This window comes from Stegodyphus dumicola, chromosome 4 (assembly GCF_044657685.1).
Source record: "Stegodyphus dumicola isolate Sdum_Otavi_A_Nest chromosome 4, ASM4465768v1".
Lineage (NCBI taxonomy): Eukaryota > Metazoa > Arthropoda > Arachnida > Araneae > Eresidae > Stegodyphus > Stegodyphus dumicola.
The window spans coordinates 177,510,164-177,524,192 of NC_140771.1; the positions used below are offsets into that span (position 1 = coordinate 177,510,164).

Consider the following 14,029-nt stretch of genomic DNA (forward strand, 5'->3'; position numbering starts at 1 on the left):
TATTTTAGCTAAAATTACTAAAAAGAAAGTTCTAGAACATATCTTAATAATTGACACTAAAACATGCAAATAAAGCATACTTTTTTTTTTTTTTTTTCCAGCTATTTTACAGGCCAAATATAAATTCCAGATGACTTTCCATTATTTTATGTAAAGGATATACATGTAATTTAATGTAAGGAGTAGCATATCAATTTGAACTTAATTATCAAATTAAGCTCAAAATGATATATATACCTACAGATATCATTGCTTTATATGTATTTCAATGCATTTTATTATAATAAGCATTATTTTAGACCAAAAATCTATTACTTTTATAGACATATCCTTTAGTATTTCATCTATGAAAAATATATTCTACACACATATAATTACTTAATGAGATATTAGAAGGAAATAATCTGAAACCTTTACAGATACAACCATTGGAATTTTACGTAAGAAAAGTATCTTCTGCTCACATAATAACGTGCTGTAATAATACAAGCAAATAACCTGTAACGGTTACAGATATATCTGTTGAGATTTTACATGAGAAAAACATGTTCTTTTTACATAATTATTTGCTGTAATATTACACGCAAATAATCTGTAACCATTACAGATATATCGTTTGGGATTTTACATGAGAAAAATATGTTCTACTTACATAACTATATGCTGTGATATTACAAGAAAAAGATCTGTAACCATTACAGGCAAAACTCTTGTAAAGTTGCAAAGAAAACACCTGTTGCTGTTACTCAAATAACCCATGGCATCCCAGTTTCCATGAGTTTTCTTAGTAACCTTACAGATTTTTTTTTACAGTGTACTGCACTGGAAAATGTCGGCTAAACAAATGTCGGGAAAATTTCATTATAGAGACATTAGGTTATTTCGAAGCAGAAGACATGAAAAATGAGCAATGCCCTCGCCGGGACTCGAACCACAGACCTCTGGAATACGCACCAAGTGTGCTGACCACTACATCACGAAAGCATGCTAAGAAGGCGGGAGAAATACCTTATAAATAAATCTGAAGCAGCGAACACAACCAGGAAACAACTATAAAGAAGACTCGTTTAATTCCTATGAGACAGCATCTCGATTAAATAAAGAAACTAGTAGCGGATTGAATGAACACTTGGTGCGGAAGTAAGTGACATGGATACAATAGTTTATATTTTGATGACTCAGCGTTTGAAAGTATAAAAGTTGCGTTAAAAAGTCAACGTAGTGCGAATTTAATCAAGGACATACTACAAAACAAATTAAGAAGATTCTATACTTTTAATGTGGGAAACACAGGAACGTGAAACGGTCCTGTAATTGGAATCGGCCGCTAAACTAGAACAGACGTGAGCTTCACCATTGATTTCTTTTACTGCGGGCAACATAACATCCAGAACTTTTAATATTTACTCTGGAACTACTCAGATGTGTCAGCTTAAAGAATGGTTTCCTTTGTTCACTTTTAAGTCAGGATGTGTGCAAAGTACATCGCGTTCATTTATTTTACATGTGGAAGTTGTGGACCACGTTTCTGGAAAAACACCCAGTGCTGCTCAAATAACTCTCAAAAATGTGTTTTTTGAGCCGCCATACGTGAATGGTAAATTAATTTCAGTGCGAAATATTGAAGTCGCAGGTTTTAGTGTAATATTTAACAATAAAAAGTTTTTACTGTTACAGAAGCAACAGCATACGTTTTGGTTATCATTACTATCGCGACCAATATGTTTCTGGTTTTGTATTCGACTATGAAATTTTGTTATTAGTGAAAAAAAGATAGTGATCTGTGGCATTGCAGACTTTATTACTTTTGGAGTCTTGTACTGAACTTCCAAGCACAGAAGAAGTTTGTACTCCAGCCTAACAGAGTACTAAGCCAGTGAATAAAAAAAGCAAGAAGCAAAGAGATAGAAATCAATGACAGCGACAGACACAGATGTATGCTGTCCAATTACTCCAGCTGGTGAGAATTACTTCATGACAATAATAAATTATTTTTCACGTTTTACTGAAGTTCGTTTCTGAAATGGAAAAGCTATGCCGTCGACGAGCTGAAAACATTCCTGAAGTAAAATTAGACGTGACAGCTCTAAAGAATACTCAAAAACAGTGCTAAAGAATACTCATTTTTATTTAAATCTGCTACTAAATGTGGTGTTATAACTGATGCATGTTCTAAAGTGTTTTATCGCTAACTGAAATTGCAGAAAGAATTTAGGTTGCTGAGTTGCCATATTAACCGGAGTTTATCTTCGTAACAGAATTCCTAATAGCTCTATTGAGAACTGTACCCTTTATTGCTTAAAACATGATAAAGATAATGATTTGAAAAATATTTGCACATTTGTTTGCGATGGTGACGTGCTTATACATGCTTGTCATCGAAACTAGCTCAAAGAAACTGTTGTTTGTGGTTTATTAGAAAATGGCGTATCGTTTAACGTATCCAATAGTAAAGCATATTGAGGTACCCAGAAACATCAAGTTTAATGAAGAAAATTTGTAAACTTCAAAATTTTAGAAAGTAGTACATATTTTCGAGAATCTCTATTCTTCTGAAATAGAAACTAAGCGGAATGATTGTCTTATACTATGGTGTTGCAGAAAGCAAAACTGGTCAACTTTATCTTGAATTCAAGCTGAGTGCCTTCGAGAAAGGTCTTCAAGATGTTTTCTGGCTCAAAGCTGCAATTTGTGAAACTGTTGGTACTGCAAATATCACAGTGATTGAGGATAATCATTCGGGCATTAAGCGCATATTTAATAAGCAGAATTCGATAGGTTAAATATACAGGAACTAAACTGAAATTTTTTCGTGATACACTGAAGTATGTAATATCAAAAGTGAGTTATTCGAATTCACAAACCGCTGGCTTGTTAAATAAATTTTATCTAAGTATAAACTGTATGAACACTTACTTTTATGTGGTTTAAAATTATCTTAGTTTTTTTCCCTTTTGAATGTGAGATTAAGAAGGAGTATTGTGGACATAATTATAGATTCAATCTTCAATGCTATAGTCCTATTTTATTTGCTAACCTCTTCGTCATCCGTAACGCGTCTAGCGCGTTCAAGTGAAACTTCCGCAGGGCAGCCGTAACCCGCCTCAAGCGTTCTTCTACATTTTAAAACGCTTTCTAAATGTTTACTTGTTTGAGTTTTTATTTTTGTTTGTTATAATACCTCCTAGAGGGCAGCACTAATCAGGCATTCTATTTCTGATTCAACTTGCCCCGGGTTTTATGAATATTCGCGCCATTTTACATAAGATACAAGACAGTGAGAGATGACTTCAACGTCTACTCAGCAGAAAAAGAGAAAAAATGAGGTTGTGAATTGGAAAGCCAAGAAAGATATACGTTTGATGAGTACAGTCCATAATAACTCGATGATTGATGTTAGAACACGGAAAAGAACTGTAAAAAAACTAATAATTGTAAAAGATTACAACAACAAAATGGAAGAAATGGTCCGCCTGGATCAAAAGTTATTAAATTATCCTACTGTTAGAAATAAGCAGACATATTATTATTTTTCCATTATGCTTTATTTCCTTATAATTTTACTTAATATTCATTGACATTCATCCACTACGAAAGTCATGAATGGAAAGTTATGACGTACAGAGAAAACAACATTACACGCTACGAAAAACAGACGGCAGCTGGGGGGGGGGAATTTTCGCGGACAGGAGAGGACGGGGAAAGGGCTAAAGTAAATGCAAAACTATAGTTCAACTTTAGGTCCGCAAACATTACTCAGACTGTGACTGGTGAATTCAGTGAGCTCCATTTATGAAAATGAAGACGCAGTTGCTGCACCTAAATCTAGCTGATAACTTTAGTAATTAGTTAAGCAATAGTAGTTTGTTGGAGGCTGATTTTTATTGGGTCAAACTTTTTATGCAACTTAATTTCTTGTCATGAAATGTTTTATTTATGTATTTGAAGTAGACCCTTTTTTCAGGCTAATGGAAATTTCTGATACACAGGGTGATTCTAAATTGTTTTTACAAATTAAGAGGAGTGATAGTACTCATCCAGATGAGCAATAATTACCTTAGAACATAGGGTCGCATTCCTTTCTCAGAGGCAGAAAAGAGGAATATTAGAATTTCAACCTGAACTTACAACAGTGTTGGGAGAGCGAATGAACAAGAACGAAAGCTGCACAATCAGTTCAGTGAAAAACTCACAAAGAGTGCACAAAACGGATAATACCAAAAACTTGGCGTTCTAGTGTTAATTTGAGCTCAGACTTTGATGGCAAACTCTCAAATGCACATCTTTGGTTGGCAAGGTGTCAACCTCGCAAACGATTGCAACAAGTTAATTATCCAATTAAAAGATTGTGTAAATTTTGGTATTATCAACTAACTCCAACTTCCGCTGTATGCCGAGATCAGCATGAAAAGTTCATGTTGTGTTCCCACTGTCTGAACTTCGTATCCCATAGAAGGGCGCTTCAAGTAGAATGAGCCCAGCACAGTAAGGCCTGGAGGACAGGATACAAGATGGCGAAGGGAAAAAAACCTGCTACCTTGGATATTTGATATCAAAGTAGCAGTTTTATACCCTAATAGATAATTTCCCCCCAAGAATTTAGATAGTTAACTTCTTGCAATCGTTTGCGAGACCTTGCGAACCAAAGATGCGCATTTTAGTGTTTGCCATCAAAGTCTGATCTCCAATTAACACGCGAAAGTCAAGTTTTCGGTTTTATCCGTTTTTTGTTCACTAAACTGATTGTGTAACTTTTCGTCTCGTTCGTTCGCTCTCCCAACACTGTTGTAAGTTCAGTTTGGAATTCTAATATTCCTCTTTTCTGAATCTCAGAGTGGAATGCGTCCCTAAGTTCTATGGTAATTATTGCTCATCTGGATGAGTACTATCAACCCTCTTAATTTATAAAAACAATTTAGAATCATCTTGTATTTATCTCTTAACGAAATACTTAAGTTTATTTCTCCCCATTTTAGTAAAAATTTGTTAACTAATAAAAAAATATGCAATGTAGATTTAAAATACTATTATTTTTCTTATGCTCATAAATCATTAAATGAAAATTTATTAAAATTCTTTTCAGAAAACGCATGTATGTGATGTTTTCATCATGTGTTGATTTGTAGTTGCTTTATTTTTATCTACCATATTTTTATGACGATGTTTTAAAACTTCGAAATTTCCGAATCACTTTATTTTCTACCACTGTGGTTTTGGAGTACAAAGTTATTTCCCTTACCCCATGAGTGTTTTGTAAGATGACTTTCTCCTCGTTGTTTTCTGCAAGGTGTTTTCGCCTGCGATGTATTTGCCACAATGCTTTTGCATATAACCACGAAAATATCATTATGTGTCTGAAAATGTTGCACTTAGTACGAATAAAAATTAGAGCGTTCGTATCTTATTTCAAGACTGTGACCCGTTTACGTTTTCGAAAAATTATATTTTCAAGCGCACTATCGATTTCTTCTGTAAAACTCCTCCCCCGCCAGATAAAAACGTAGGATACAAGATACTGCATTTAACAATAGTATAAATACTCACACATCTCTTGTATGCGCATTTTTTCCGGCTCATCTGGGCTGTCAGCCAGAGAATTCAGACTGTAACATCCCACACGACTTCCATAAAAGATAGATTTTGCCCTCAAAAAAGGTCCGTGAAAGCTTTCGAGAGGAATGTGCCTAAAATATCAAGTTTTACAATAAAAGAGGAAAACATCGCATTATTCTTCAAATTTATTTGAATACTCAAACAAACAATCACTTAAAAAGATCACTTTACCTAAGAAAAAACTTCTTGACATACTTAGACAAAAGTTTTAAGTATAAAGATCTGAGTTTTTTTTTTTTTTTTTTTTTTTTTTTTTTATATATATATATATAAATTCCTTTTCCTTTACTTATATTTCATAGCTAAGAACTACCAAAAAGTTTACATCATTTTTTACATATTCAAATAATTATTCTCCATAACTTCTTTAAAAACAGTTAAACAGCTTTAGTGGTTTTGTTCACATACAATTAATTTGATTCAAAATATATTCTGGAAATTCGAATCCCGCGAACGGGCTGGCTGCATGGGTGTTTTCGTGGTTTTCCTCATGTGTAACGTGTATACGAGACAGTTTCCCTTAGAAAGTCCTCCACGAAGGCATACCTTTCCTTAGGCACATAGCCCTCGTATGCTGTACCATAATTAAATAATCCAATCCAATCCAAAATATATTCTGACAAGAAAATATATCAAAAATCAATTTTTTTTTAAGTCGATGATCATTTCCGATCATCGGAAGCGAAAAATAAGGGTTTTATCTACTTATTTATCAACAATTTTACATTAACACAGAAGTCAGGAAGAATGCGAGGACCTAACCGAACTTCTGTTACGTGTCCTGTCCTGTGACCTTCAGAACAGAACCTTTTACCACGAAGTAAATTGTCGAATTTTGCCTCAACAACTTGCATATAAACATATTATATATTTATGAATGCGTATTCAGAGTTGCCCAAAAAATATTTTATATTTCTGAATATGTGTTGATTCGTGAACATGCCGAGAGCTAGGACATTGTTGCAAAAATTCATCCAAAATTTAAAACCTGTATATAACTCGAACTGAAAAAAAATCATTTTTAAAATTCGCCTTTATAATATGTATTTATATAAAACAACCTAAATACACGAAAATATGCGCAAATATATGATAACTACTTAAATATGCGATATATGAAAATGAAGTTCTGCTTTTAATTGGAAAAAGCCCCTTTTATCCTCCATTGTACTTTAGGTATTTCCCTTTTCTGTCCTAAAATTAGTAATTATTTATAATATATCAATTCGCGTCATCCGATATTACATAACACTGCAATGCAGATCCTTTCATCCAAACACAGAATGAGATTTATATTGAGAACAGAAATTTGTTTACCCTTCTCTCCCAAGCTTTTTTCTGTCAATGTTCACTTTCCCAAGCTTTCTACTGTCAACTTGCCGATGTCTGGTCTTTTCAGAAATATGTTTCATGAGGCTATCGGTACCGATTTAAAAAGTTCTTTGAGATCAAGGGCACAATAACAACCATTTTATTTATGCTTTCTTTACGAAAAATAAGTGTCAACCACAAATGGAATGGAAATAATCGAATTCGCCTACATCTGCAACTTTCTTATTTATGCACTTACTAAGCCATCAACTGCTTCCAAGTTATTATACGCATGGCACACAAGCATAGCAAACATAAATACGTCTCTCTATCTATCTATATATCTATACATCTCTCTTATTGTTTCAGAAAGACCAGGAAGACCGGTCATCTCGTCATAAAGACGAATGAAGAGAGGGCATCAAGTGCTCATATCATATGAACATGCAATGATGTTGAGAGTAAAGGAGTTTAAATCAACGAAGTTGCTTTTGACAATAAATTATTATTACACTGTCGACACAGGCAGTTCAGTGTGTTTCCTGCAGTACAGTGCAAACAAACAAATAGTTGGCTGCAGAAGCTGTAGAAGAAATAATGCTTTTATCAAGAAACGAATCATTTCATATTTGAACACTGAGATTATTTTAAACATTTTTTTGCAATCAATGGGATTTTGATTACGCCGATCAGTTGCCGGTACGTATTTAGCTATCGATCCCGAATCGACCGCTTGAGCATCATTAACCCCGTTTAAAATTTTATTGACCCCAGGAAGTCAATATGGACCCTGTTGAATGGTTAAACCCGAGTTAGACAGTGGCACCCGAATTGCATGTGGTGAACGAGAATTCGGTATAGTCTGGAAACTGTTCGATTGGATCTAGTGCCTCTCTTCAGCTACCCGTTCAGTGGAGGAGGATGTAAGGAGTTATCACATTGCCCTATATGCGCTGTCGTAGTGTACATGATTAGCACGTCCATCTAATATTGAAGAATCCACAGTTAGAATACCAGATTTTACACAGCTGATTTTTCATGTTTCCTGCTCCTAAAAACCTACAGTCACTACGTTTGTTACTGTAAACCTCGAAACGCTGAACAAACTTTGTTTGAAAATTTTTACACAAATATACAAAAATATTTACATACTTATTGAAACCAGCAGAAGCTGAAGGAAGAAAGTCACTCAAATTATGGCCTAATTCTGCAACTTCTTCCAGCGTCATATCTGTATCCGGCACATAATATTCATTTTTTGGCATCTGGAAAATAATGAAAACACCATAAAAGTATGACTCTTTTAACAAGCTAATTTTTCTTTTTGAACAGTTGTAAGATTAATCACGTTCTTTCTACAATCAACTCTCGTTTTACTGAACTCGCATTAGCCGGGTTAAAGATTAATTGGGCCTTGTCTGAAAAATTAATTTGTTAATTGCGTAGCAATGGAAAAATTTCTATCAGAAACGACCAGCATACAACAAAATTGCTTATGGAAAATACGAGTATATAATATAGAGAAGAAGAGTGCATGGTATAATAACAAACAATATTAACACATGATATCGTAGCATTTGTGGAGTTTTTAAATAAACAGAGTTTAATTTCAGACAATCTGGAATGAATAAACATTATTTGTCAATGTTAAATCATTGTTAAATCATTTTAATCTTTGAACTCGATGATAACTGCCTTTTTAATACCATTTATGATTTACTTTTTCCATTGTAAAGTTGCTTTCTGTTCTGTTATTTATCTTTTGTACCTCGTGTGTTGTTTACCCTTGGTTTTGTTCCCTGACTCAAGTTACATAGCTAAATGGTCTTATTTTCCATATTAAATTGCTTTCATGCAATTAAGTCTCAGAACATTTAATGCAATATTTCTTGATATTCATTATTATTTTTATTAGTATTAGCAAATAGGGTTAAATTGTTATATTTTGACAGTAAAACGCATTTACAGTTTCGTAATCAAAATTTGCCAAAAAATAATCTTTGAAACAAATTTTTTTCAGAAAATAATTTTCAAAACTCTAAAGAATAATGTGTATGGCTACAGAATTATACAGTCTAGAAAATAGCTATCTTCTTGGCATGATTCATATAGATTGTGACCTTTTGCAATTATCCAGTCTCCTCCTGTTAGCTCAATTAGCAATTTGTGTGATTGGCCTTGACTTAGAAATGCAGAATAGGCGACTGCTTTGAAAATCAGCTTAAGTGTTTGCTCTGTTATTCAACAGGGAGAAATAATTGACTTGTTAGGTTTCACTCATGAATCAGCGAATGGCGGGGGACATAGGGAAAATAAATAAATAAATAAAATAATGAGAAGTTGGAAACGTTTCACTTAATTTCGCTTTGTGCCTGCCGTATTTGAAAGCAAAGAAAACGTTATAGCTCATTTCAAGTACTAAGAAAATATTAACTAACAAAACAAATTTTTTCGTCTTTACATATATAGTCTTCTCAAAGAAAGTAGAATGGTATAGTATATTCTTGAAGAAGTTATACGCAAAATCAATTTAGATATTTCTGTATGACATGCAGTTTAAAAATATGTCATCTCATATGAGTAATACATCGCTACATATTAATTGGCAAAAGACTTATGTTTTCTTAGTATTTCATAATATGTTGTGACAAATCATTTGGCAAAAACATAATTTAAAAGCATTAGCAAGAAAGAAATTAATATTGCATGTTGATCTTTCACAGTATTAGCCACTGTTATCTTTTACACAAATGCATTAAATTTTTAATATTATTATTTCAGATCAAAACAAATATTGCGTGAATTAATTTCAGTTGTACAGAAATTAAGTTACGTGGTCTGTTATAAAATAATATTTTTGAACAATTTTATTAACAGTAAAAATTAAAATAAAATTATTGTTTATTTTAGAGCTCGCATAAATAAAAATTTATTTATTTTTTATTTTATTTTTTATTTTTATGATTTTTACTTCCTTGTACGAAGTAAAGAAAATATTGTAATCGCGAAAACTTTCGCGTATCATATTTCAACGGAAATATCCATTTTGATCACTATCGAATGCAATTTAAGGATGTTTTGCATAACATCTATACTTAAAGACACAATAAATAACTCTTCTTCCCAAAACGGGTTATAAAATGGATTTATAATAGATTCAGAAGAGAATTTTTTCGTGACGTCTATACGTACGTAGTATGCATGTATCTCGTATAACTGAAAAACGAGTAAGCTCAGAACGTTGAAATTTTGTATCCAGGACTGTTATAACAAAAAAGGAAGTTGTGCACTTCCCTTTTTGGTTCAAATTGGCGGACCAAAAGTATATAAATATGCATATATGCCCACTCTGTTGCTCAGCTCGGTGAGCTCTTTTTTTATTCTTATATTTTGATAAATTGTGCATTTTTTGCTTAAAAAGTGATTGAATTGCTCTTATGTTCCGGTTAAGGGTTTTGTAGCTTTAGTTAATCTGCATGCAATAGTTGTAGAATTATCAAAAATTTAAAATTTCTTTAAGTGCGATATTAAGCCTTAAACAAAATTTAATATTTGTTTCCATATTTGTTTGCATTTCCAACTTGGCAAAATAGTGAATTAAGTAAGTTTTTGCACCTTCAGTGTATTTTCGCCAAGTAGGACCAAAAGTAAAATTGTTTGAAAGTTGAAAGTAAAGTTTTGTACTCCAAAACGTCTGCCTCCCTCTTCACTGGCTTAATTGGTTGTTTTTGAGCGGAAACTCTAATTTTAATCGTAAAAGACATTTTTAAAATGTTTTAATTGTATTGGGTATTTTATGTTTTTTAAAATTTTCAATTTTTAATGAAGGTGTTTTGAGTGTTTATGTATTTTTGGCCTTACTGCGAAGTGAGAACTGAGTTAATTGAATGAGAAATATATCCCTTATAAAATTCGAGAAAGTAAAATTAAATAAAATGCAGCAAAAAAATGTATATAATTTAATAGGCTGTACAAGGAATTCATATGTTGTCTACATCATATTTTGTTTTCGAAGAGAAAGGCATTGTGTGCTTAGGCAAATAAAGAGATCTTATTTAATATCGAAATGAGTTGTGTGCTTCAGTAAACAGTAGATCGAAATTAATTGCGTGCTTCAGCAAATTAAAATTGAAGTGGGGTGATGTTTGTTTTTGTATGATTAGGTAAATAAAAGAATCGAACTGGATTATATGCTCAGACGAATAAAAAGACCGAATATGTCGTTGATTAGGCAAATGAAAAGTTAGATTTTTAATTGTGATTTTTGGCAAATAAATATCGAAATGGGTTGTGTTTAGGCAAATAAAAAACGTAACTTTGCAAAATCATGTTTTACATTTTTTCACGGGAATAAAATTTTATTCAAGTACATAAGCTTCGAAGTAAAAAATCGAAGCTATCGAAGTTAAAAATGAACCATAAATAAAACCCATTATACTAAATACATATTTGGTCTACAGAAAAAGAAATACCACTTGTCCGGATTTAATTTGGTGCCAGTTAATGCGGATAAGAGTTCTTTTGTAGTAAATTTCTCCCTTTGATACAGTTAATTATCATTAGATATTTATTCATTATTTTTACTATTAAAATAAACATATTTTGTGTGAACCCTCTGTCGTAGGTATAACTTTGAAGCATCACAATTTAAATTTATTTTGAAGTTTGCTTTGAGAAATATCTGAAAAATATAAAATATAATAACATCTGAGGCACAATTGACGATAAAATCAATGTTCAAATGTGCAACTGTTATGGCTGTCCTCCTCCCTTGTGTATGGACTACTCCCTTATGTTTGATCTCTTCAGTCTCAAATTTGTATAGACAAGGATGCCCTTAGTACGGTTCTTGTATAAATATCATGTCTAGGTTAAGTGTAAGTATTTTACCTGTCGCAGAGAGCTGAGCTGCTGAGGCTTGACAATGATCAAGATTTATACATAAAATAATCAGTAAAGGTCCATATATACGTAGAAAACAGCAAAATTCTCAAAGTTAAAATCAATATAATCGTACAGGCCTCTTAGTCAGGTTCAGGTGGAAATGTAGTGGGACACCCTATGTTTACTATAAGTAACGTAGGTATAGTCCCACTACACTTCGGTTTATTTTTAAAGTTAATATTCAAAATAGTACATAGTATAATATAACACATAATATAATATAATATAACAGTATAAATAGTATATCGACATTTTGATTGATATCATATCTATTATATATAATTATAGTAGTTATAATAGGTATAATAATAGTAGGCTAACAGTCATAATTTATAACAGTTCTTAATAGTTCCTTGAGATAAAGTTTATTATATAAATCTGTATCTTCTTCCTCTTCTTTGTCCTTATTGTACTATATCATTATTATTGCAAGGGTTTGTTTTTAAGATAATTAGATAATAAAAGTTTTAGATGAATTGCAGCTTCAAAAATGAATTTTGACATTAATTACGTTAGTGCTCACATAAATTAAACCTCTTAATCAATAAAATCCTATATACGAGTATCTGACAGAATCCTGTATGTATGGTAAAATAAGCAAGTCTTTTCTTCAAGTAAAGTCACTATTAGCTCGGCCTACAAAATGTTTGACAGACAAAATGCCTAACTGAAACGGTGAGCAATAAAAAGTATAAAAAAAGTCCCGGCCATAGTGCCGTAATAGCATCATTTAAACTTAGAAATACTCAAATATCTAAGAGGTCTTTAATAAACTGAATCTTATCGGATAGGACGTTGCAGTAGCGAAAGAGGGCTTCACATCTTTATATTTCAAGCCAAATTTCGGATTTGTCTCTTTACAATTTACGCCGCAATGTCTTCTCTGTGCGACAAGCCTCCCTCTCATGATGTAGTGAGCACACTCCACGTACGACTTCGTTTTTAAAAAATTTCTTTGAATGATCAAATCCTAGGCAGTTGCGCAGTGTTTCGAATTTATATACACTGAAGTGACAAAAGTCATTGGATAGCAATATGCAAACATACAGATGGCAGTAGTATCGCGTAGAAAATGTATAAATGCGAAGTGCTTTGGCAGGGCTTTCATTTGTGCTCAAGTTATTCATGTGAAGAGGCTTTGACGTGATTATGGCCGCACGACGAGAATTAACAGACTTTGAACGCGGAATGGTAGTTGGAGCTAGACGCATGGGTCATTTCATTTCGGATATCGTTAGGAAATTCAACATTCCGAGATCCACAGTGTCAAGAGTGTGCCGAGAATATCTAATTTCAGGCATAACATCCCACCATGCTGGACAGCGCAGTGGCCGACCACCTGCACTTAACAACCGAGACCAGCGACGTCTGCGTAGAGTTGTCAATGTTCACAGACAAGCAACACTGCGTCAAATAACCGCAGAAATCAATCTGTGACGTACGAGGGACGTGTCCGATAGGACAGTGAGGCGAAATTTATCTTCCTTGGGCTATGCCAGCAGAAGACCGACTCGAGTGTCTTTACTGACAGCACGACATCGCCTGCAGCGACTCTCGTGGGCTCGTGAGCATATCAGTTGGTCCCTAAAGGAATGGAAAACCGTGGCTTGGTCAGATGAGTCACGATTTCACTTGGTAAGAGCTGATGGTAGGGTTCGAGTGTGGCGCAGACCCCACGAAGCCATGGACCCAAGTTGTCAACAAGGCACTGTTCAAGCTGGTGGTGGTTCCATAATGGTCTGGGCTGTTTTCACATGGCATGGACTCGGTCCTTTGGTGCAACTGAACCGATCATTGACTGGAAATGGATACCTTCAGCTACTTGGAGATCACTTACAGCCATTCATGGACTTCGCGTACTCAAACAACGATGGGATTTTTATGGATGACAATGCGCCAAGCCACCGGACCACAATTGTTCGCGATTGGTTAGAAGAACATTCTTCTGTCACGTCAGTGTAAACTGTACCGAGTATGGTTTCCAACCGATAGGGATGCGTTGGTTGTCAATAATCTCGCGGTGGCATTTTGGTGAAACTTGGATTACTTGATGTGACACCTCACGTTCGTTTGCCCATTAAATGAGTAATCAATTTTCAATTCATCATGGAGGATTTCACTAACATTACGGACTACTAATTTAGGTCTCCTTCTTGGTCTC

The 14,029-nt window shown here is 33.6% G+C and overlaps 1 protein-coding gene across 12 annotated transcripts in view; it reads right to left on the reverse strand.

Moving 5' to 3' along the window:
- Positions 1-14,029, reverse strand: part of LOC118204448 (acid-sensing ion channel 3-like) — a 179,444-nt gene that overhangs the window by 147,651 nt on the left and 17,764 nt on the right. For all 12 annotated transcript variants that reach the window (XM_085815821.1, XM_085815820.1, XM_085815823.1 and 9 more), the window contains 2 exons: positions 8,077-8,189; positions 5,545-5,684 (listed from right to left, as the gene is read on the reverse strand). In XM_085815821.1, the coding sequence (XP_085671947.1) occupies positions 5,545-5,684; positions 8,077-8,189 (253 nt within the window). The remainder of the gene's footprint in view (positions 1-5,544; positions 5,685-8,076; positions 8,190-14,029) is intronic.